The sequence below is a fragment of the Salminus brasiliensis genome, chromosome 18 (assembly GCF_030463535.1).
Source record: "Salminus brasiliensis chromosome 18, fSalBra1.hap2, whole genome shotgun sequence".
Classification (NCBI taxonomy): Eukaryota; Metazoa; Chordata; class Actinopteri; order Characiformes; family Bryconidae; genus Salminus; species Salminus brasiliensis.
Window position 1 is genome coordinate 21,162,238 of NC_132895.1, and position 24,671 is coordinate 21,186,908.

General features: G+C 42.0%; 3 protein-coding genes across 4 annotated transcripts; 1 reads left to right on the forward strand and 2 right to left on the reverse strand.

Annotated features, from left to right (window-relative positions):
• Positions 1-2,314: 2,314 nt before the first annotated feature.
• bscl2 (BSCL2 lipid droplet biogenesis associated, seipin) lies at positions 2,315-11,193 on the reverse strand. Of its 2 annotated transcripts, none has more exons than XM_072662430.1 (11): positions 10,478-11,193; positions 8,876-9,382; positions 8,541-8,622; positions 8,307-8,450; positions 7,409-7,543; positions 7,203-7,300; positions 6,053-6,182; positions 5,799-5,880; positions 5,487-5,567; positions 4,969-5,031; positions 2,315-4,464 (listed from the first exon to the last, which is right to left on the reverse strand). In XM_072662430.1, exons 2-11 carry the CDS (start codon positions 9,184-9,186, stop codon positions 4,265-4,267), a joined length of 1,326 nt encoding a protein of 441 aa, XP_072518531.1. In that variant the 5' UTR covers positions 9,187-9,382; positions 10,478-11,193; the 3' UTR covers positions 2,315-4,264. The 2 variants fall into 2 exon arrangements, with proteins under 2 accessions (XP_072518531.1, XP_072518530.1); XM_072662429.1 differs by having other exon boundaries at positions 6,041-6,182.
• Positions 11,194-11,327: 134 nt separating this feature from the next.
• gng3 (guanine nucleotide binding protein (G protein), gamma 3) lies at positions 11,328-17,073 on the forward strand. Its single transcript, XM_072661879.1, has 3 exons — positions 11,328-11,525; positions 13,135-13,234; positions 16,111-17,073. Exons 2-3 carry the CDS (start codon positions 13,136-13,138, stop codon positions 16,237-16,239), a joined length of 228 nt encoding a protein of 75 aa, XP_072517980.1. The 5' UTR covers positions 11,328-11,525; position 13,135; the 3' UTR covers positions 16,240-17,073.
• Positions 17,074-17,668: 595 nt separating this feature from the next.
• On the reverse strand, positions 17,669-20,335 carry banf1 (barrier to autointegration nuclear assembly factor 1). Its single transcript, XM_072661878.1, has 3 exons — positions 20,177-20,335; positions 18,927-19,096; positions 17,669-18,823 (listed from the first exon to the last, which is right to left on the reverse strand). The coding sequence occupies exons 2-3, from the start codon at positions 19,050-19,052 to the stop codon at positions 18,677-18,679; spliced, it is 273 nt and encodes a 90-aa protein (XP_072517979.1). The 5' UTR covers positions 19,053-19,096; positions 20,177-20,335; the 3' UTR covers positions 17,669-18,676.
• Between the last annotated feature and the right edge of the window lie 4,336 nt (positions 20,336-24,671).

A 24,671-nucleotide genomic window follows, 5' to 3' on the forward strand; every position in this document is an offset into this window, starting at 1 on the left:
CCTATCTTCTTAATAACCTCAATGAGAGGAAGCAGACAAGTCTGTGATTGTCCTGAAAACAAAAACAAAAAAAAGAAAAAAAAGTGAAAAAAAAAGACTTACAGAAATAGCACGTCTGACAAACACAGACTGTGGTTAGTAGTTATTGCTCATGTGGAATTTTTGCCCACACACAGACATACACACCCTTAATATTCAGAAGTTGGCCATCTGCCTAAAGAGAACGCTCTCCGTTGTACTGAACTCCAATCCAGCCTACACAGTCATTACAGCACAAGCTTGAATTGTTCCGGTTATTGAGGTATATTAAAGAAAATGCAAAGCGTTAACAGTAACACATTACATGTTCGGGATTATGCATTTACAATTTATGGAATTTTTCACTCAGTAGTCCACATAGTCATTTATGGAAACTAAATGAAAACAGCATCTTGGCACCATGGCTAATGCCAGTTATGGGCTAGAGGGGGCATTGAGCTGTGGAGTAGTGGAACTCTGTTTTCTGCAATAATGGTGCTCCATCCAATACTTTTGGGATGAGTTGAGGGTTGGGGATGAGGTGGGATGGTGATCATCCAACATCATGACCTAACTAACGCTGTTGTTGCTGAATGCAATCAAATCCTCACTGTAATGTTATCAAAGCTATCTAGTAAAAAGTCTTTCCTGGACAGTACAGACAGTTACTCCAACAAAACCAGGATAAACTCTTTTTTTAAAACCCTTGATTTCAGAAGAAACAATGAAAGAGCAGGTGTCCAGATACTTTTGTCCATATAGTGTATCTGTTCATTTAATCTACAGCAGTTTACTGCCACCATTCACACTGAAATAAAGGAGTGATTCAGTCTACACTACTTTTTGAATGAGACTCAAAACAGGACAGCCAGTCTAAACAGAGCTAATTTACATATATTAGACACAGTAACAACAACTGTGTAACTCTTTCATAAGTCCCACCCGTGGGATCCAAACATTCAGCTTTGAGAGTGATGCAGCGATCAGCTTTAGTTTTACGGATTCATCAAATGTGTCAACAAATTAGTTTTTCTACAACATACAATCCATCCTTAAAATGCGGGAATTCACACCTTAAAATATGCAGAAGTCACAGAAAAGGAACTCATTCTAGGCTGACCATTACAGGTAGCCAGAACTTCCTTGCAAAAGATATAATTGTAAGGAATAAAGAAACGTAGCAAAATGGCCAATGGCCATCAAATTAAACCTTTTAAATGAGAGATTCTTGTGATTTCACAGAATGAAATCAGTTTGAATATTTTCTTTAATTTTTTTTTTTACAAAATGTTTTCTTAGTGTTTCTGGGAGGGTAATTTCCAGTACTATAAATAAACCATGTTTTCACAATTACTATATATGTTATTTACAGTTTTATTTACAAAAAAACAAGAATCAAGGAAACTGAATCTTACTTGAGAGTATTTTACTGGTCACTGTCATGGTCATGTCAGCACCATGTGAATTTCACTGCCAGTTGCTAGAGGTCACTGTCTCCTGGATACTGATTTGTTTTTATGGCTACAATAAAATAATCTGATCTAAAATAATCTGATCTGTTCAGATTATAATGTAGCGCGACAAACTGAAAACATACAAATAGTAGTTTGCATAGTCTGGAAATACTAAAAAATGTAAAAGACCAAAAAAAAAAAAAAAAAAAAAATATATATATATATATATATATATATATATAAAATATATTTTCAAAGAAATAAAAAAACAATATAAAAAGAAATTTCAATAAAAATGTGCATTCAAATGTAGAAAATATTTAAATGCTAAAAAGCCAAGTGACTCTCTCACAGGAACTGTGGAAGTCAAGCCAAGCCAGGAACAATGTTGGGGAGGACTGCTAATATGCAGACAACACAGGCTAATCACAACTCCCCATAGTCCTGTATGAAAGCTTAAGAGGGTGGGGCACTGTTCCACTGTGTAGCGTTGGTTGCAAAAAAAAAAATATATAAAAAAAAAATAAATAAATAAAAAAATCGCCAAATGTGCTGAACATTGGAAGAGTCAAAGAAGGAAACCTTACCTTACTGTGTCAATTTATGCTGTTTTTATTTCTTTTTTTTTTTTTTTTTTACCTGTGAAAGACCACACACAGCTCAGTGGCACAACAGGTATAGCTTCATATGCTATAGGTCATTGCTTTTGCTAACACTTACTTTAAAGTGATGTTGCAGAATAATGATCAGTAATCAAACCACAAAATCCTTTACCACCAAAGTACAGTGTATGTGATTGGGGTTGTAGGCGTTACACAGCCAGAAAAGCATGCAGGCGTCAGTCAGACCCAAAAACGTTTATGTTTATTAAATAAATAGAAAACTTTAACATAAAAGCATACCTTACAACTAACACATTCTACAGAGCACACATGAAATCTACAGTATTTACATTACCTACCCACTGACACTAAGGCATTTCTAAAACTCAAACCTTTGGAACATTCAATAAATGCTATTTTGTGTATTGGTATATTTACCAATGGCTGTATGCAGAAACAAAAGCCTGTGTAGAGTGCACTTATTAGCCTTCTGATTTGTACCTCATTTTGTTTTTTTATTCAGACTGGTCTACTTCATTCGATCCCTCCAGTTATCCTCTTAAAAAAAACACATAATAATAAAAAATGAAAAAATCTCAAAAGTTATGGATCAGCATCCTCACCCATTACAAACTGTTACGGGTCACTGAAATGCTCATTGTCCATAGCACGTTTTACACTTTGAAATACTTGGTTTTACAGGGGCTTTATGACCACAGGGAATCCATTAATTGCAGTGATCAATTCATTGTAACATATTAATATAACCAGCTGTAACAGATAATTTCCTTTCACACTAAGGAGTGTGTTCAGTAGTACAATTCATATCTGTATTTGTTCCTTTTATGCAGAAACTTTGCATCTTAAATTTTTCCTGTTTTTCCACTATTTATATAATGTAAACTTGGCATTTGATTACATTTGTCACAACTTCATAATGAGCAAACCAATGGAAATGCTCCAAAGTGACTTGGAATACATTTTTTTAACACTGACTTTCATTGAAAGGGAATTGAATTTCTTTGCCCTGTAGTTTGGAGAGACACAGCTTTTGCATAACAGCAGTGAAATATATATCATTTTATATATTTAATATACACACATGTCTATTAGCAATACCATTAAAACCCCCATCCTAATATTAATAAGCCTAATATTGTGTGCTTTTCTGCGGCCAAAACAGCTCTAAGCCATCAGGCATGGATTCCACAAGATCTCTAAAGGGGTCCTGTGATATCTGGCACCAAGATGTTAGCAGCATTTAGTAAGCTATGAGGTGTATCCTCCATCACTTGCATCAGTGACCGTTGGGCACCCACAATCCTGTCCTTCCTTGGACCCCTTTTGGTAGTTATTAACCACTGCATACACGCAGGAACACCCCAGATAACTTTTAGTCATTTTGGAGATCTGATCCAGATCTTCTTGCTAAAGTGGCTCAGACTCTTACTCTTTATTTTTTAAAAAAGGTTCTTTAAACCTTTAAAAAGTTCTTTACACTCACACATGTCTATGCACACAACGCTTCTATGGCGTCGCTCAAAGAACCCTTACAAGCACCTTTCTATATGCGCATGCAAGCATAACAGTTCCCTCTCTTTTTTGTATAAAATCAGTAACTTTTTTAGGTAAAAAATGGAAATAAAGGAAGCTGTAGTTGTTCCTTTCAAGTGGAATGATCTCCTCCAGGAGAGCACAATTCCAGTCCTGCAGGACTGGTGCCCAGAGCAGTTTGATCGTTTCCGTACTCAAGCACACCCACTAAAATTGGCAATGAACAGCAGAGCTGGAATCATTTGCATTTGTGGCAGGAAATCACCAAACTGTGCTGGACACGGCCCCCAGGCGTTCCTGATCAACTTCCTTGAGATGAAAGTGATAATAAAAATATTGACTACAGCCAGCTACAGACAACAGGCATTAGCATTACGTGCCACTTAGCATAAATGTAACTCTTAGGTCTTTGTCCTATGACGGGTGAATAGCTCGGGAGCACAGTGAGGTAAACTGCTCTGAGATAATGCAAGAAATCAGTAGTAGCAGACATTGGTCCACATCTATTGTGTACCTGCTTATCAGTGCATGTCAGCTACTGATCCCCAGTTAGAGTGAAGCAAGGCACACAAAAATGTAACTGAAGGAGTATGTGAGAACGTGTGTAAGTGGGGCACGGTCCGACAGCCAGACAACTTAGAGACTCATCCAGGGTCCTTGTCTTTGTCTTAGACTGGTGTCAGAAGGTTGAGGTTGAGGCATCCCCACATCCTGGGCTGCTCTCTGCACTTCTGTGGCCTCCTGCTCAGACTTCGGCTCTTCCTCAATCACACTCGTCTCGGTGATGTGTGGTGCCTCCATGAGCACAAGACCATCATCTGTGGAGAACTCCAGAGCTGGTACAGAACAAGAAGATGCATCAAATGGAGAACTTCGGAGTTTTTTTTTTTTAGTTAAGATTATTTATCTTATCTAGGCCTGTGTGTGTCATGCTATTATCAAATTGCCTCCTACAAATTATCAGTCTCTCAAGAAATTGCACGTTAAAATTTTTAGTGTAAACCTGGAAACAGACTGTGCTATACTAGGAACATTCTATGTCAATTTGTGGCATGTATGCGGGTATATATAATTGCTCATGTTTCCTGCTTTTAACACATCACCTTCAAGAATTGACTGTTCCATTGCTGCCTAATATATCCACCTCTTGACAGATGCCACTGTTGGCATGTGTTTTTCAGTGGTGCTAACAAGATGGCCGATAGGTGTACATATACAGTAGTTCTAAATGCCCCCTATATTGCTCTCTTCTGTATAGTCTGCATATATTACACATATATACATATATCTATCTTATAATAACCTGCCCGTCCTTTAGTGAATAAGCTGTACTTTCTCACCATGCTCATTGTCCTGGCTGTGTTCACCCACAGAACCAATCACACTGATGGTGTTTAGCTCACCTGCAAAACAAAAAGGAACAAAACTTGTCACAACATGTGCTTATCAAACTACTGCTGCAATATATTGGACACTAAATGGTGCTGTTCATTCCTATTCATGCATAGAGGGGTATAAAGCCATTCATGCATAGAGGGGTATAAAACCCCGCAGAATTGAGCTGTAAAGCAATGAAACTGTCTTCTCTGGAATGATGGGGCTTTATCCAGTACTTTTGGGATGAGTTGGGGAGTTAGGGTTGAGGTGGTGATTATCTAACAACCTGACCTCACTAACCCCACCAATACATCCTCACAGCAGTGCTTCAAAATCTAGTAGAAAGCCTTCCCAAGACAGTAGACATTACTCCAACAAAAGCAGGATCATTTTTTTATATTGTCAATTTCAGAAAAAACAATGAATGAGCAGGTGTCCAAATACTTTTGTCCATATGGTGTACACATTCATACTAACTCACGTTTGTTTCTAAGACTTCCAGTTTGCTCGGGCTCTTGAGGTTGGTCAGCAGTTAAATTTCGTTCCTTCTCGTACTTCATAACTGCAGATATTCATAAGGTGACAGGACATTTATATGGTTATGGTAATTATTACCAACAGTAAACATACTCCCCTGTGCATTCACCACACATGTTCAGTTTAAATTCTGAATATGTGATTCATATTCAGAACAACGTTAACATTGTAGAAATATGAATTACATAACACAGAGTCCTGGGGTACTCTTACATGTGTATATAAAAGAGCAGCTCAGCTAATAGGCGGTTCTTACTGGGCGTGCTGGCTGACGTGTGCATGCGTCTTCGGGCCTCCTCTCTCCTCTGCTGAAGACGGGTTGTGTCCCCCATCATCACCTAAACACACATACATAATGAGAGGAATAACACAGCAATCACACTTAACCAGGATAAAGATAATCTAACTTATATATATATATATATATATACACACACATACACACACACACACACATTTCAGATTGCTGTGTAACTCTAGAAGGAGTGGAGGCAGTACCTGAACTCTGACCTGTTCTGGCGGCCACAGCCCACCCCACATGAACTGCAGGTAACTAAAGAGCACAATGACACTGAGGAAGGTGAAATTGCTGGCAACTCCTATGACTGCTGATGTGAGAGGGAAATTATACAAGAGGTATCTGCGAAGAGAGGAAACAACAGTCTTTGAACATTGAGCACTGGCTGAGTATTATCGTACAATCAGCTACAGGAGAGCAAAAAGTGAACGGTCTGCCCTTTAATCAACTACAGTATGTGGACAAAAGTATTGGGACACCTGCTTATTCATTGTGTCTTTCAAAATCAAGGATAATAATTAACCTTTTTTTTTTAATTCCTGCTTTTGTCTGAGTAACGTTTCTGTCTTTCAAACAGACTTTGGAGCACTGCTGTGAGGATTTGATTGCATTCAGCAACAATAGTGTTAGTGAGGATAGGAAGTTGGATAGTCACGATCCCATATCATCCTCAACTTATCCCAAAATTAATGGATTGGCTCTATCACTCCAGCCCACGCCTGGCATTAGACATAGTGCCAACAGGTTCATGTTTATCTGCTCCAGAGAGTTCTATTCTATTCTATTGGCAATTCTTCTATACAGGGACTGGACAAGCTTTGCATACATCTGCATATCTGTGTGAGCCATAAACATTTGGACGTACAGTGAACCTGAAGAGTTTAGGCCCATTTATTCATCTACACACTGTTAGGCCAATCTGAATTTTAGTGCAGTAACAAAAAGCCGGTTTATTAGAAGGGATAAAGAGAGGATGGATATATGGTTTAAAATTATGACTTAAAAACAGATAAAAACACACTTGCATATCAGGGGTGAAATAGAAATACACGGAAATGTAGGATGTAGGCACTGAATACCTATATTCAGAACAGTACAGAACTGTGGACAAACATTTAGTGTTAATATGAATGCTATAAGTCACGTATGAGTGTGGATAGGTGTGAAACTTAGGGCTGTTCACACTTTGCAGAGCTTTTTTTATTTTTAAATAAAAGCCCTCCTGGTGACGTCTTGGTTCACCATGAGGAAGAGAACGTTGGTATGTCCAACTGCGTGTGTAAATGTTTAGAATGTAATTTGGTCCATAACTTCCGGTTTCCAGTTTTATAATGGTGGAAAGGAAACTGTCATGGTACCCACCTGATACCAGTGAAGTAGGCATGGATCCTAAGCTGGGCAGAATAGATTTGAACCCGCAGAGACTGAATCTCTATTACAGCCCCTGTGGTGGGCTGATACTGCAAAACGAAGGAGAACATGATAATGAGTCACATAAGAAAATATATAACTTAGGTAAAAAAAAGATGAGGAACTACCTGAGCTTAAATCATGCTCAGGGTACTCACAGAGTCTGACTTGTAGTCTGAGAAAAGCTCCACCTCTATAAGCTGCTTCTGCTCAGATATCCCACTTAGTAACAGTGGGGAGAACAGCAAGGTGCTCAGGGTCTGCAGGAGACTGGAGCGATAGTGCAGCATGGCCTAACGGGACATCAGACAGCAGCAGTTACCACATGAGGAAGGACAATTGTGTGAATATAAATTTAAGCCTGGTAACAAAGGAAGAGTCCAGCATATATAAGACTACATAGAAAGGTAATGTACAAATTATGCTTTAGCATCAAAGATGCTAGTTTGTGTCAAACATGTCAAGTGGCTCTTATATAATAGTGGTCCTAATATGTGGATTCAGTTCAATTTGCTGAACCTGGTATTTGAATGAAATGATCACACAGCGCCCTCTTGTGGTCATTTATTGTAATTTCATGTAACAAATGTCATCCTAACTCTGTTAGAAATCCACTCATTTCATTATTCCAGCTCCAAAATATGTCAGAGGTCATAAACAAACATCTCTACAGTGTGTTGATAGCTGAGCTGTGACCCTGTGACCATGTCTTGAGAAATCAACATTAGAAAAATGCAGCCAAAAAAAAAAAGGGGGGGGGATTAAAGTAAACAACAAACGAAACGTCTTGACTTCAATAAGCAGTGTCCCATGCTTATTTACTACCAATGCACAATTAGCGTTTTCTGATGTTTACAGATAAATGGTGTATTGAAAGTTTAAAGTTAAAGTTATATAAAGTTTAAGTTATATAAAGTTTAAGTTATATAAAGTTTAAATATTTAAACATTTGTTATTAAAATATTATATACATTTTTATTATAATAAAAAATATTTATATAACTTAACTATAAATATAAAAATACGGTGAGAGACAGAGTCTCCACCCTTACTCACAGATCGAGCCACAGTGGACACGGTTTTCCCATCTTTGGTGTAGCAGGACATTTTGATCATAAACATACCGAGCTGCTCATTAACTGGAGATTCTGGCATCTCTAGTTCCAGAGAGACCCGATAGGGTTGACCATACATCATCACCTACAGTAGACATAACTGTTAGAATTACAGTGTATTAAAACTGTGATTTTTTTTTTAGAACATGGCTAGATAAGTGAGAGAGCACCTTACCTGCTCTCTGCCATTCTTTAGCAGAGAGACGTTGGCCATGGGGAATGAACAGAGTATGGAGTTGGCAGGTTCGCAGTCAGTCCTAAAATATAATGGACCCACTTATGTACAGTATATACAGTATATATACACAGTGTGTATATATATATATATATATATATATATATATATATATATATATATATATATATATATATATATATATAATGATGTAAAAGCGAACAGTCAAAAACAAGAAGCTTCATTTACAGTGGCTGAAGCAAGCTCGTAAACAAAGCCTGCAGTACCTATTATAATACCCAACAACTCTTTCAACAAGCTACATGTGTCTGTACCTGTACTGGTAGTTCACCGGTGTGGAAAAGCTGACTGTGGGCATGTAGGAGTAGTAGAAGCTTCCATAGAGGAAGATGGACACCCAGAGCAGTAGCACCAGCACACAGAAGAAAACGGCAGCGCGCAGCAGAGTGCGCCGAGCCCTCAGCAGGGTCACGCCAGCCACGTCCTGGAGCCAGAGCAGAACAGGCCCCATGATCGTGCCCATTTGCTCCAGGCCGCTGCAGTTCTGCCCTGGTTTAGGTCTGCCACTCCCTGGACTCCTCCTGCCCTCAGGTCCTGGCACAGAGCGTTGCCTCTCAGCACTCATGCATACAAACCAACCCAACTGCCCTCACACTGCTGACTGTGTTTCCTGGTTGTTGGTTGTTGAACACATTTAATATATAGAGACCATATAGTTATATAGAGACATTTGATGTGATCCATTTCCAGTGGCACTTTAACTTAGTATAGGTCTGAGGTGTCATTCTTCTCAGGTCTGCTTAGTTGTTATCTTCGGAAACCTGAAAAACACAATAAAACACAAGATCATGAGCTGACACAGGACATGGTACAGGTGGATGCTACAAGCCACTGGCATTTCAGAAAAGTGGCTGACCCAGCCACTGATAGCGGAGCTTATACAGAGTATCAGTATCGGCAACAGAGAGCACCGATACCATGACCCTACTTTTTTACTCATATTTGTCTGCATACTTTGTTTAAACAACCAGTGAAAGCCAGTAATTAATGGTTATTACCATTAAACAGACATTTAATAGAATGTTTTCATCTACAGCATTTTTTTCCATGTGGTGTTTTATTAGTTCTGTAAGTTTCAGCAGCTTGTTTAACGGCCACACACTGAAGTAGCTTTTTACACAGAGACGTGTCCCTGAATGTGAAATTGCTTAAATGTGAATTTTACACCAATTACACCTAGTTTTACGTGTTTCTGCTTTTGTATTTTTTCATTTTCATTTTTTTTATTATTTAAGTCAGAGTTGATATCAGTATCGGTACTCTGTATCGGCAGATACTTAAAAATCTGGTATCGTATCGGAAAGGGAAAAGGGGTATCAGTGCATCCCTAGTAATAAGTCATTTAGAAAACACACTCACCAGACAGTTTTTCATGATTTCATGTATGAATCTATTTTTTTTTATTATTATTATTTTAGCAAACTGGAACCTTACTGTTATCTACAGGATGGTTAACAGTTAAAGGTACAGTTACAGACATAGGCAGGGAAAGCTGATGAGACCATTCTGGATTGATGGCCATCAGTCACAGAGATCTGAGAGATCACAGCATCACACACAACGACTGCATGTCCCATATTTCACACTTCTATAAATGTACGAAATGCTTCACACACCTAACCAAAATGTCCTATAATTAATTCGACCATTAGGATGAACTGCACAAGGGCAGTGGCTAGTCAGCTAAGCTACGCCTGGAGCATCATTCACTGTGCTGCTATGTTGGGCGCCAGCTTAGCTTAGCTTACCGTGCTAACGTAGCTACCATTGCCTGAAACGCTGCATGGTTAGCTAGCTAGCTAATTGTCTTGCCCCAAATACGCAGCTTTCCGAGTCAGTGAAATGCTCATACTCACCTTCCTGGACAAACAGATGTCACCCAGCCCTGGATAAAAACACATGCCAGTGTAATGAGAAGGCCTGATTCTAGCTAGCTAGCTACAAACTTTGTGTGCGAGCTAACTCCGCCTGTAGCTACAGCAGGACTACAAGTACGGTGGCTGTGAAGGGACAGTAGCCTCGTCTTTTTCCTTTTTTCTGAGAAATGCGAGATGATGAATTAGTATGATGTAAACCCACATTTTCGGTTGTTTCTTGCTGTGCTTTACTCATTTATACTAAAGTACATGATTTTAAAGTATATGTTTCTAAGAAGAAAACGCTGAATACTCTAGATAGCTAACTCTAGGTTAAACAGTTCTACACTGTCCTCAGCAGGTCGTGCTAAAATGCTGGTCCTTTATCCTCTCGTACAAAACCGTTTTCTCAACTGTAACAGGAGGGCGAATTTGCTTTGGTTAGGGGTAACGTGGAGATGTGGGGAAGATCTTAACCAGGGTGGGAGAGACCGCTGAGGCAAAATGGTGCCACAGCATAGACAAAAGAGGCTGAGACTGCAGCAGTTCCCATGGTAACAGAGCAAAAACAGGGAGGATGTGCTGAGGCTGGGAAACGCTGCCTGATCAACACACACTGCCCTTAAAAGCTGTGGCGCGACCATACGCGTTAAATGCTATGCTAAAGCGAGCCTTGTTTTCCTCCATGACATTTATTTTGATCCATACGTGCCACCTCCCCCTCACCCCACCCAAAAGCGGCGCAGGAATGGTACGGCCCGGCCCACAGGACAAATCGATGCCAGTGGAGCCCCCCTGCCCCTGCTTGGCACGTTCCATTCACTGCAGAGGGGAGTTTTTTTCCACTCCGTGCTTGTACCAGGAGCCTGGTGCTCATTGTAGCAGAATTGCAGTGCATTGGACTGTACGGAGCAGAGTAGCATCCACACTGTCTATGAGGGTGGGGTCCGGCTGCACTGGGAGCAAAAACACAGCCAAGCAGAGGGATAGAAAGGAATAAGGAGAGAAGAGGAGGGAGAGCTAGCACCAGAAGAGGAACCTAACAAGGGTAAGAGAGAGGATAATAAGGGAGACAAGGCAAATCAAGGCCCTTGGATGAAGGGATGAAGGAATCAGTCTTCTGGTCTTTTTTCTTTTCTTTTTTTTTTTACCCCTGTCTCCCTCCTGCCTCTCCTCTTCTTCCTCCATCCTCGTCTTCTCATCTCCTCCTGTACTTGCTCCTGACATTAGACTGATTCCTTCTACTTCACACTTGTGCTTTTAATTCATGATGCTCACTGAGAACTCATTGAGGTCATCAAATCATCTGATCTGATCTTGTTTTTACTGGTGATGTGTGAGTAGCCATGATTGCTGTGCATGCATTTGGCCCACTTTCTGTTGCCTGCTGCCAGTGCAAGATGTATGGATGCATATAGGGCTGTAAAAATGACAGTGGATTAAGACTCATCACAGTAAACTGTGTCATCTAGTCATTTGTTGCCGGCTGCTGAGAAATGGGATGCCGTTGATTTGTCTGGGGATACTGCTTGCTTCCTGAACTCAATTACATTCTGATCTAGGTTCACGCTAAGCTTAGGGCAGAGCTGAAATGCAAATTCTGTATACAGTTCCTACATGGTGGCCAGTCATATTCATTTGATTAGATAGAAATAATGCACCGGCAGGAATACACCCTGAATGCATGCAAATCAAAGGAATCCAGTGCTTCTGCAGTATGAGGATAATGAGATCTGTTGCAATCAGCTGGCCTCTTATCAAGGTGAGGTTTAGGTTTTCTAGGGCAGGCGGATTTTAGCAAGGAAGTAGTAAATGACACCAGTGGAAGGGAGTCTCTCGAGGGGAGGGGAGGAGAGGAAGGGTAGGGAAGGGAAGGGAAGAGGAGAGACGTAAGTGATGGTAAGGGGTCTGCAGGATGTCGGCCTGTCATTTGAGGCAAGACATTTGCTGTAAACACAGTGTTGCAGATTGATTTATTCAAGCATTAAAAGGCCTGTATTGCGGAGAACTGAATATATTTCTCACTTACAGTCTACATGTATGGAATCTTAGGTTACACCCCGTTTTGAGATCACTGTTTTTGTAGCGTCACAAAAACCAACACATTTACATATCCATCTTTTAGTCTATGGCAGCTTAGCCCTGCCTGTTCATGCTAAAGTTGGAAGTTGTGCTTCAACTCAGATGGCTTTCGGAGCAAATATAAATACAGAGCGGCCAATAAACAAGATAGCAAGTAGCTGAAAAATGTAAATGTAAAATTAATTATAGCTGTTTTAATAATAAAATCTCATATAACCTATAAAATGTTCTTCAGTGGTTTGGACAAATGGTTCTTCATATACAAGGACAACCTCTTATAAATGACTCCATTCTTAGTGCTGTATAAAATGCCTTTTCCTTAGAGTGTATGCTAGTAAGTGGAACTCATGGGGGATATAGAAGAAAAGTGTAGGCTGTGGGCCCTTTAATGGTGTCTATAACAATTAGTGAAGCAAGAGGGATTTGCTGATCTCTGTGGGATTAATAGGTTCCATTCATAACAATTAATAGAGACTATGAGCTGATGCAACTTGTGTGATTATCTTCTGCTAGTGTTATTTGTGTGTGTGTGTGTGTGTGTGTGTGTGTGTGTGTCTGTGTGTGTGGTGTGGCAGGATGAAAGGAGACACCCCTGTGAACAGCACCATGAGTGTCGGTCAGGCCAGGAAGCTGGTGGAACAGCTGAAGATCGAAGCCAGTTTTTGTCGGATCAAGGTGAGAGGGAAAGATCAAAACTGGCTTGGCGCCAGTGTCAGCTTGCATCCTTATGCTTTCCAGTCGTCTCCTCACTCTCGGCTCACTCAGACCAGTTTGTATCAGACGTGCTTGCAGAATCAGGTTAATAGGTACGGCCTAATTCTGACATCCCCCTCTGGCCATGAACGTCCCACAGTTTCGACACGTTTCGAGGACACGCCACAAAGCAGAAACTGCTTCTGTTGAAAAGCGAATTTTACGATCATGAGAGCAGTGCTGAATTACGTGAATTAAGTGTGGCGTTAAATAAATCTTTATATCTAGTCATAGTGATAGTGGTTAGTGATTGGATAGTGGGTGTAAAAGCACAGAACATGCATTTAAATCAGACTTGTTTTAAATGCATGTTTAATCTGATTGTTCAAGATAATAATAATAAGCTTTATTTATACAGTATAGCACTTCATTAAGTGATTTACAGGGAAAGAACATACAAATTTGGCTGAATTTAAAGCCAAATGAAAAGATAGGTCCTAAGCCTCCTCTTTAACATGCAAAGATCGCCATACCCCTTAGCCTTCAGCAACCGGAGTCTAAGAGGGCACAATTGTCAGTGCGTTCTCCGGGTGAGTAAATGTTGCTCTCCCCTTATCACCTGAAGTGCCTTTGGCCAGCACAGGTGCCTGTAAGCTGATATGGTGGAGCTGGGGACCTTTCTTTAGAGCGTGTCGCTGTCTGGTGATGCTGCATTGGCAGCATTTCAAAAAGAGGTGGTGGCTGGCTTTGCATGTATTGATGGAGACATGTGTTAAGTCCTTATCCTCCTAGTGTCAGGAGCTTTGCTAGTGCTAGGGGGAGTTACGGTGGGGGGGTACGGTGGGGGGTTGTTGGGGTGTAATTGGCAGTACCAAGTTGGGAAGCAGTATGGCCAGCATGTTCCTGTTGGCTGATCTGAGGGCTTTTGAGGGAACGTATCTGATCATCAGATCTCTGAGGTACAATGAAGGAAGACTAGTGTAAATGCCTTTGTTATATCAAGCCACAATCAACAACCAAAACCACGCCCAATGCTGTGGCCACGCCTCCCTCTGCAGCTCTGAAGTTGGGAAAAAAAACTGCCCTGAAACCGCCACTGCCTAATAGGGCTAGAGCTGCTCCACAGTTCAACTCCTGAAGTGAGTGTAATTCAGCAGCCCACTTTGCCCACTGGACAAGTTTGCTTAGGCAAAAACTTTTTCATAGTGTTTTTTTTAGGAGAACCTTCATTTCAGTGTTTGGATCTCATACTCTGTTCCCGTTGTAACACATCTCTCACAGCCCCAGAGGGGCTTGTTAATTTGTCAACAGTTGAATCAGATGTGCCAGATGACGGATGACTCAAGCATTTGAAGAGTATTGGGTGCCCAAGACTGACATTGGGCACGCTTGAGCTTTAAACAGACTGGCCTAAACTGACCTCCTACTACAGTATGTTAGGATTCATCTTTGGCCTAGCAAAATCAAACAGGTCAATTTAAGAGAGAGGAAAAGTGGGGCTTCAAGAGTTCTTTATCAAAGGCAATGGTTCTGTTATACAGGACCATGATTGGAAGATCATGTAGGCATTTCAAATTTAGACAAAGAATCTAAAAATCAATTGTAAATGACACTGGTAACCAATACAGCTGTTTGCGGACAGACTAATATGAATACAGAGCTACTTCAGGAGGTGGTCTGTGATGCATGCTAGACAGACTTTCTTAGTAGCCTGTTGGTCACACAAATGAGACAGTCTAACCAGTCTGTGCTCTACTGTCACCGGAAAGGTCCCGCCGTGGTTCTGGCTGTTTCCGAGGGCTGGGAAGGAAACTTTGGTTTTGCCTCGAAATCGCTTTGAATGCAGGCTGTATACGAAGGGTCCCTAATTTTATAATGCAGCCCACCTCGGCCGCAGCCTAGGCTTTGTAATGCAGATGTTATTATAATTAAACACTTTCTGTTACTGCACTACAATTCTGATTGGCTGAACAGCATATAGGTGCATAATCCCCTGTACATCCAAATGTTTGTGAACACCCCTTCTAATCAGTGCATTCAGCTTCTTTGGGTTACATCTATTGCTGACATAGATGTGCAAATGCACAATAGAATAGAATCAGACTCTCAGGAGCAGATAAACATGAACCTGCTGGCACCATGCCTAATGTCAGGTGTGGGCTAGAGAACGTATAGAACCTTTTAAAATGATTGGTTACAAAGAAGAGTCAAAGGACCCATTTTTATTAGAGTGTAGCTCAGCATTTTCACTTGATGGCAGGCAGGGAGGTTGAGTGTGAGAAGTGAAACATGATATTATTTATTGATTTTATCCACCCCACCCACCAGCTGGTGCATGATGGTCATCATAAATCAGCAGACGTTTTAGAGGTGGGAATAGTCGTTATATTATGATGAAAGATTACAATGATTTTAAATCACAAGAAATGACGACTTGGCCTCGGACTTGAACTAACACTGAGATAAGCACAACTGGCCTTGCTGTCTCAGTGGTGGGTTGATGGCACGTCCTCCCCACATCACTCCTAGTGTTGTTGCTCATCACAGGCGTCTGTTAGCTGTTGTATCAGAACTGGGAAGCCGCACTTTCCTGGAAGCATGCTGGCTATCTAGCGATGGTGTCTGACATCACATCACAAGAGGAGACATGCGCTAGTGTTCCAAGTGGAGGGCATTGCTAGTGATAGGGGGATTTCCAATCAACGGGAATTGGGTAACGGGCCTTCAGAATTGGATAGACAATTGGTAAAAAGGTTAAAAAAGTTTTGATTTCAATCATTTTCTATAATTTTGATGTCAGAAAATGTTATTTCAAAAGCTTGGGGGCATTTCTGTTCCCCTCTCCCCTGTACACTCAGGTATCCAAGGCAGCTGCGGATTTGATGGCTTACTGTGATGCCCATGCCTGTGAGGACCCCCTGATCACCCCTGTGCCCACTTCAGAGAACCCCTTCAGGGAGAAAAAGTTCTTCTGTGCCCTTCTCTGAGCACGACCCCGGAAGAATGGAATTAGCCTCATTTAGATGATTCTGATTTGTGTACACGCATCACACACACAGACATAAACACACACACACTCTCTCTCTCTCTCTCTCACACACAAATATAACACAAAATATCACACGTGATAGTTTTTACATTTCTGGCTCTAAAAAAGTGTCTCCAGAATTTTATCATTTATCATATGGCCAAGGCTAAGCATTCATAACCCCGTTCACGTGAGGATATTTTGTGTTATTTTCTGTGTGCTACAAGAGACGCTGTGTCTCTGTGAAAGGGGCTCTGTAGTAGACAGAAAGTTACAACTACTACATAACATAGGGTTAACAAACACACACAATTTTTCTAACCAGTGAAATGGAAATAGGTGATGGGATTGGATGTTTTAATTATTTAAGCTTTTATTACACATTTAAGTACCATGTCTTTGCTTTACTGAGTTTGTCCCTCATGTTAAACAATTGTGATTTATAAATTCTGTATATTTTGGATTTTGCTTGAAAGAATCCATTGAAATGACTCTGTATGCTTGTACACTTTGGCGAGATGGAAGAGTGTTTGGATGTATTGGCCAACTGAAATGCACGATCATCTGAACCATATTACTAGGGGGGTTTGTGAAATGGAAACAGCTAGGAAGAATCCAGTATGCAGTATGGATTTCAGTTCTCTCAGTTTGTTATCAGAAGGCCCATTGTGAACAGTTCAGATGACTGGTGTAAGAGTCTAACCGCAATCATAAAACCTTTTTCTGGTCCAACCTGGGGGTTTACAAAAATACTGCGTACAGAATCAAGAGAAAATAAAGGAAATGATACCGAGACAGGTGGTTTGTGTTTTTGCATGTCTTCTGTAGGGTGTTTTAGGAGGACATTTTTGTCATGCTAAGGATGCAACGATAAAGGAACCCCCCCCCCATAACATAACATCACATAAAAAAAGCTGTCTTTGAGAAAATTTCATAATGTGTGGACCAATAGAAATAATATATATTTATATATTAAGCAATGCAGAAAAACCCTTTCTTCAGACATGAACAATTCTGAAGATTGTGACATGTTCAGAAACTACAATTTGTCTGGTGGCATTGCTTTAGAAGAAAAAAAAACTATTAGATATAAAAGCCAGCCTAAATACAATGACAGTCCATAGAAATCAATGCATTTTGCTTTAATTTCAGACCAATCTAAATTGTATCTGGTTGTTTTGGTTGCTAACATTAATCATTTGTATAAATGATTGGGTTAGAAATGCACTGAAGAAAAATCTATTTTAAATGTGGGTACCGAGTGAGCACATACACACCCTAACAGCACCTGGTCTACAGTTGCAAGTACTAACCTTCTCCACAGCCTTTGGTTCTCGTAATAAAAAGGCCGCTTACACTCCAGTATGGACTACACATTTCCAAATGTATACACATTACATGTTTATTCAAGAATGACAAGAAACACACAACAGTAAATGTTGAAACATTACTACTGAGCTGTTTTCACTTTCACAGTCCTTCATGTATGTTTGCCAGTGTTTCACGCTCACCGTCTTAAACCATCTTATTGAAAAACAGCAGGAAAGCATCGGGTAAGCATTAAGCCATGGTAAAAAGACTTCAGTAGGCTAAAGTAATGGCTGAGAACAACGTCCTACAGATATACTGACATACATACATCTCTCTTCTTCAACAGGTACCATTTGATGTGCACTCTTGACCATACTTAACATTTTTCTTTATTAAGGCATTTTTTTTATTTATTTACTGAAATGACCACTGGGACATGCAATGTAATGCAACCCATTCAGTTAATCATTACCATACCTTAAACTCTTTAAAATTTTCTAGACAGCAACTCGTCCACTGGTGGTTAAAATCTTTAAACACTTATTTAGATGAAAACACTACTCATTGTTTTGTCAGAATTAACTCATAAAACCATCAGGAAGGTGTCAGACAAGACAGACAGTGTCAGCCAGTAGCCCAGAAGCACTCCAGACCAGGATAAACATCTAGAGTCCTTGAGTCAAACAGCATTTGACAAATGGATTTGGCTTAAATCACCAAAAACTATAAAACAATAATAAAAGTGGCGCTTTTACAGAAGCTGCCAGCAAAACAAATGTTTTTTTGCCATTACAGCCACAGAGCCAAGCAACGAAAAGAAACAAGTGATGCATGGTTCTATTCATGTCCATGTCAGAAACAAACGCTGACTTGTAGTGCTAACGTGAGGCTGGACTAACTGATACAGATCTTTGACAGGTTTGCATGGACAAACGAGAGAAACACGCCTGATACATAAACGAACATGGGCTGAGGAGGAAGAGAAGAAGGGGGGGGGGGGAAGAAAAGAATAAGAAGGGGGAGAAAAGAGAGAGAAAAAAAAGGGACAGGGACCTAAAGTAAAAATGTAAACCCAAATGCAGGCATTACAGGAAGGAGTCACACCATTCTCGCAGGCAGCCGTAGCAGTCGCCTTGCTGTTTTACATTGGCTCCACATGTATCCTTTAACCAGTCCCGGAAGAGCTCCTCGTCCTTCTTCAACACTAGGAACTGCCCAAGAACTACATATGCCTATGGGTGAGAAAACAGAAAGTAAAAGACAACATTAGCTCACAGCATCTGCTGCCAAAGCTCCTCACAATATACCCGTACTACATATCTCAAGTTGTCTCACTTTATCAAACCCCTTTTCTTCCAATCTCTTGCCAAGCACTTCACCGATTCCAGCAAGGGCCATCACGGACTTCTCGCCCATGGGCTCTGCCACAAACTCCTTGTGCTTCTGTGATGTCGACGACATTGTGGGTTCGGGTTTGATGGGATAAATCTCTTCAGGAGTTCTCACTGGAAAGACAGAGGAAATTAATTTCAGTATAGTGTATGGACAGAGCAGACTGACATACATAGAACCCCCAATTTTAATTTGCTCAGCAGAATAATCCCATTCTCTGCATTTTTGAGATCCAAGACATACATATAATTCATCACCCCAAATTATAACTTTTTTTTTTTTTAAATAATAAATAAAAGGTAAACTACAGAGTCCCTAAAGTATCACGGGATTCCTCAACTGAAAAATCCAGTCTCTCAATTTGGAGAGGATGCTTCAGATAAACCGAGGTAAGCACTAATCTAATGGACTGATCTAATGTACCTCTAAATATTATATTATTTTTCTACCATAAGACATTAAGGGCTCAGTAGAAAACCTTAAAATAGTCTAACAAGTTTCACTTCACATCTAGAAATCACTGCTAAAATGCAAATCTGCACAGCTTTCCTTTCTTCAGGCTCGTCTCTAACAGACTGTCTCCATGCTGGTGCCTCGCTTTAGTTGGCTAGCTACTTAGTGCTAGCTAGCTAATAAACTAACAAGGCTACTTCTAAACCCTTTCTTTAAGCAGCTATAACGTAGTTTAATTTACAAAACAGTCCAACATGATGGAGAACTCTGTAAATCTGTTTTCTCGGCTGACAAAAGTAATTTTACGGTACCGTTACCTAGCACTATTAGTATAAACAGCTCTAGCTCCTGTTAGCCAGGAAGCTAGCTAGCGCTAACCCTTGATAATGAAAGCGAAACGGCGCGCTTTGGTAGGGACGCGTAAACTGGCGGTGATCACCACGAAGTGTCCCATTAAACTGTCTGGTTTACAACCATGTAATATCGTATTTAACAATCTGACCCTGATAAACGAAATGCACCTCAGTAAAACGCAGTAAGTAAAGCCACAGAGAGTTTCTAACAGAGAGCACCGTCCTGCCTGCAGTCGCAGAGTCTATAAGGCAGAACAGCGGGAGCTCCCTTCGCACTCATTAGCCTCCAAGCTAATTATTTACTTCTATTCAGGAGCCCAGTCTAGAATCATAAATCTACGCATCTAAGTAAATATCCAAAGCCCGTTATACATAAAGTGAACTAACCTTGGTTGACGCCCAGTTAAGGCTGTGTCGCTCCTCATGCACACACACACTGCAGTGTGTAGGGTTCAGTGTAGGCTCCAGCCCGCTGCTGCAGTTATTAGCTGCTAACACCGTTCAAACCCCAGCTACCAGCTTCCTGAGCCCGCCTTCCCCTCACTGCTTTCCGTTTCCCCTCCAGAGTCTGGGTCTTTTTGTTGTTGACACCGTCCTCTAGTGGACACAGGCGGGCCTGGCGAGAGCAGGGCTGATCAAATCCTTCAGCGAGGGTCCTGAAAAGACTGTAACTTCTCATTTCTGTCTGACTGTAGATAGAGAGATAGCTAGCCTGATGTATAGATGTATAGTCATCTGCTTGTTCCGCTTTCTCCTTTTGTTCCTGCTGGATTTTCTCCGTTTTTGAGATTTTGACACCATCTCCAGATTGGGAATGAATGGGCTGGTAAACATTTGGCAGTCTTCAAATGGAACGGTGATAGAAATACACCTGTAACACCCAACCATCAACATCCGGTACCAGCGCTACCTCTTGGGCTGTGTCTGCGACGTAGGAGATGCTCCCTACCCTGAGGCAAGAAGGCACCCAGTCATGTCTGGATCGAAGTTCAGTAATCTGGCCTTCTGTTGAACTGGACGAAAATGCTAATATGCCAAACGCTCAGATCTTACAGTGAGCTGTCAGTACAGTGGCAAGGTCAGGACGTATCGGTGAAGGAGACCTTCATCACCACACTGTCCGCTGAAAGAGGGTGGACATCAAGGCATCAAGTCAGCTAACTACCCCCAGTTTCAGACACAGCGTCTGCAGCACCTGAGCAGCCACCTAACAACACCCTAGCAACCACTAAGCAGCATCATGCAGTAGTGGTGGCAGCATTCTTTGTACTGGCGTGTTAGGGCGTTTTATGAGCCCCTGGCACTTGTACATACTTGTCTCATGTGAATTATACCACTCAGACGGCGAGTGGCAAATTCCAATCACTGAGTTCTGTAATCCACATGAAACCGGCATGTACCAGTGGCACGTAAAACGCCATTTCATTGGAATGAAAACCTGCAGTCACAACAGCCCCTGGCAGATGCCATTTGATTTGCTTTATATATGAAAATGTTCGGATGTTGGACACGGACATACACATACACACAGCTCCAGAGGCCTGGGGTTGTGGGGTTGTGGGGTCAATCCTCCCTCTGGTCGCTGCCTGTGAGGATTTGGCCGAACCTTCCCGTGTCCGTGTGTGTTTCCTTCGGGTGAGTGAGTTTTCCCCTACCTCTCAAAAACACACATGGTCCAACTCCCAGGTGGCGGGGGACCAGAAGTGGGTGAATGATCTCAATCTATTTTTCAACAGATTTGATCAATCACCTAGCCCTGCCCCCACACAGACACCCCTGCTGTATCCCCACTCAGCAGCACTACCATCATGCTGCCCTCCCCCTTCTTCTTCTTCTCTCAGAACTCCTGGCTCACAATCATCACCATCATCATCCCCTAATGGCTCATCGTCTGGCAGCATCAACCACCCATTCACACATTCCAGCACCCAGCCCCCCTGCTCCAACCTGTCCTTCACAACAACCCAGGTGAGAAATGAGCTAAGGAAGATCAAGCCTAAGAAAGCTACAGGTCCTGATGGAATCAGTGCCAGGCTCCTCAAGTCCTGCGCTGATCAGCTGTGCAGGGTAGTTGAGCATATGTTCAACATGAGCCTGAAACTGGGAAGAGTACCACAGCTGTGGAAAACATCTTGTGTGGTACCTGTGCCCAAAACACAGCACCCAAAGGACCTAAACAGCTACAGGCCGGTGGCACTGACGTCCCATCTGATGAAGTCACTGGAGAGGCTGGTCCTCAACCACATCCGCCCTCTGGTGAGCCCATCCATGGACCCTCTTCAGTTCGCCTACCTGCCTGGTGTCAGGGTGGATGATGCTGTCATCTATCTTCTACACAGAGCTCTTTCTCACCTGGAGAAGCCCGGCAGCACTGTGAAGATCACCTTCTTCGATTTCTCCAGTGCTTTTAACACCATACAGCCAGGGCTTCTAAAGGACAAGTTGGGACATTGTGGAGTGGACAGGTGACACAGTGGACAGTCACCTGTCAAACTGGATACTGGACTACCTCACCAACCGACCACAGTATGTGAGGGCACGGGACTGTGTCTCTGACTTGGTGGTCAGCAGCACAGGAGCCCCTCAAGGAACGGTCTTGGCACCGTTCCTCTTCACCCTGTACACTGCTGACTTCATGTACAGCTCACCGACCTGTCACCTCCAGAAGTTCTCTGATGACTCAGTGATCGTCGGCCTCATATCCAATGAGGAGGACAGCGAGTACAGAGAACTTATTCAGGACTTTGTGGACTGGTGTCTGCAGAACCATCTGCAGATAAACGCTGGAAAAACCAAAGAACTAGTGGTGGATTTCCGCAGGTGCAGACACCCCCCTCCATCAGTGAACATCCGGGGTATGAACATCGAGAGTGTGGACTCTTATAAATACCTGGGTGTCCATCTGAACAACAAACTGGACTGGTCAGTCAACACTGCTGCACTCTACAAGAAAGGCCAGAGCAGACTCTACCTGCTGAGGAGATTGAGGTCCTTTGGAGTGCAAGGAGCACTCCTGAGGACGTTCTTCGACACAGTGGTGGCATCTGCCATCTTTTATGGAGTGGTCTGCTGGGGCAGTAGCATCTCGACGGCAGATAAGAAGAGACTGGACAAACTCATAAAGAGGGCCGGCTCTGTCCTGGGGTGCTTCTTAGACCCAGTGCAGGTGGTGGGAGACAGGAGGATGACAACCAAGCTGGCATCCATGCTGGAGAACAGCTCCCACCCCATGCATGAGACTCTGGCAGCACTGGGCAGCTCCTTTAGCGACAGGCTGCTTCACCCCAAGTGTGTGAAGGAGCGGTATCGCAGGTCCTTCCTTCCTGCTGCCGTCAGACTGCACAACCAGCACTGCTCCCAGAGGACCACATACACACACACTTAACTACACACACATGTTCATGTTCAGGGAATACTATGTGCAATATCCCCCCCCCCCCATGTGCAATTAAGAGTCTTTTGCTGTAAATAATATTTGTTTATTGCTTTTTTAATTCTTATTTATATTGTGTACATAGTGTAAATTATTTATCTAAATTTTTGTAACTGAGTGTCCTGCTATCCCTTTCTGCTGTCACACTGTGAATTTCCCCACTGCGGGACTAATAAAGGACTATCTTATCTTATCTTATCTTATCTTATGGTGGGTGAGTTGACTATACTAAATTGCCCTTAGGTGCAAGTGTGTGAGCAAATGGGTGTCCAGGAGGTATTTGTGCCTTGCTCCAAAAGATTCTGAGCAGGCTCTGGACCCACCATGACCCTGACCAGGAAAAAGCAGGAAAGAAGAAGATGAATGAAAGGTGAATGCCATTTGAGTGGTTAAGCTGTTGAAGTCTGGCTTTATAAGTAAGCAGTCACAGAAAGCACAGTGGAAACCATACACAGCAAAGCAACAAGTAGAAGATAAAACACACTACAGGGGAAACACTGAAACAAAGAACAACCTGGAGTGAACATGAAAAAAGTAAGATAGAAAACACGGAAAAGGGCAGATCAAAGGCAAGCGAAGCACATAAGCGCATCGACAATGAGCGAGGAATGAGGAGGGATTCCAGACTAAACACAAGTGAGGGGGACATCAAGAGACAATGGGGCAGACATGGAAAGGGTGGAGCTTGATTTGAACAAAGTAAGCAGTTTCATAAGCTAACATATAGACTGCACTGCAGTCCATAGTCTCTGTCAGTACAAAATCTTGTAAAGTTACCAGTCGCAAGATGCAGGTTTTTGTTCCAAAAGCGGAGGGGCACTGTGTAGGTCTATAATTCCAGACTGTAGTCCATCTGTTTCTCTGCATACTTCTGCCTCCTTTCAACCTGTCAAGACCCCACAGGACCACCACAGATCAGGTTTTATTTGGGTGGTGGGACAGTGTCTCTGTCACTGCAGTGACACTAACGTGTTGGTAGTGTGGTATGTCTGTCTACTCCAGAGGATCCTATTCTATTGGCAATAGTAGCTGAATGAATTCATTAGAAGGGGTGTCCACAAACATTTGGACATATAGTGTATCAGCAATTGTAGACCCAGCTATTGCTGGAGCAACAGGGAAATCTCAATGCTTGCTAATCATGACCGTGGATACCTACAGAGCGCTCATACAATTCTCTTTCCTGAGTTACGGACCAACACGTGAGTTTTGAAGGACAGGTCAACCCCTGAGGTCATCCTGTGGTTCGTGGTTTAGGAAGCAAAAATGGTCAAACCTCTTTATTCCTGAGAATTAAACAGGCTGCTGGTGCTGCTGTGCCTTTAAGACTGACCTGTGTTTAAATGAGCCCTGTTCTGGTTGGCTGCCTTTAACCTAGAATGGGTGGGTTTAACATGCTCCTGGCTGGACAGGTGGACATCGTCGCTGTCCAGTGGAAAACATGTATCT

Coding starts and splice junctions, on each gene's coding strand:
- banf1 (XM_072661878.1), bottom strand. CDS start 19,052: ATGTCGTCGACATCACAGAAGCACAAGGAGTTTGTGGCAGAGCCCATG. Junction 18,824..18,926: donor AAGAAAAGGGGTTTGATAAA/GTGAGACAACTT, acceptor TCTCACCCATAG/GCATATGTAGTTCTTGGGCA.
- bscl2 (XM_072662429.1), bottom strand. CDS start 9,186: ATGAGTGCTGAGAGGCAACGCTCTGTGCCAGGACCTGAGGGCAGGAGG. Junction 8,623..8,875: donor CCGGTGAACTACCAGTACAG/GTACAGACACAT, acceptor ATTATATTTTAG/GACTGACTGCGAACCTGCCA. Junction 4,465..4,968: donor CAGCCAGGACAATGAGCATG/GTGAGAAAGTAC, acceptor GTTCTGTACCAG/CTCTGGAGTTCTCCACAGAT.
- gng3 (XM_072661879.1), top strand. CDS start 13,136: ATGAAAGGAGACACCCCTGTGAACAGCACCATGAGTGTCGGTCAGGCC. Junction 13,235..16,110: donor CCAGTTTTTGTCGGATCAAG/GTGAGAGGGAAA, acceptor CTGTACACTCAG/GTATCCAAGGCAGCTGCGGA.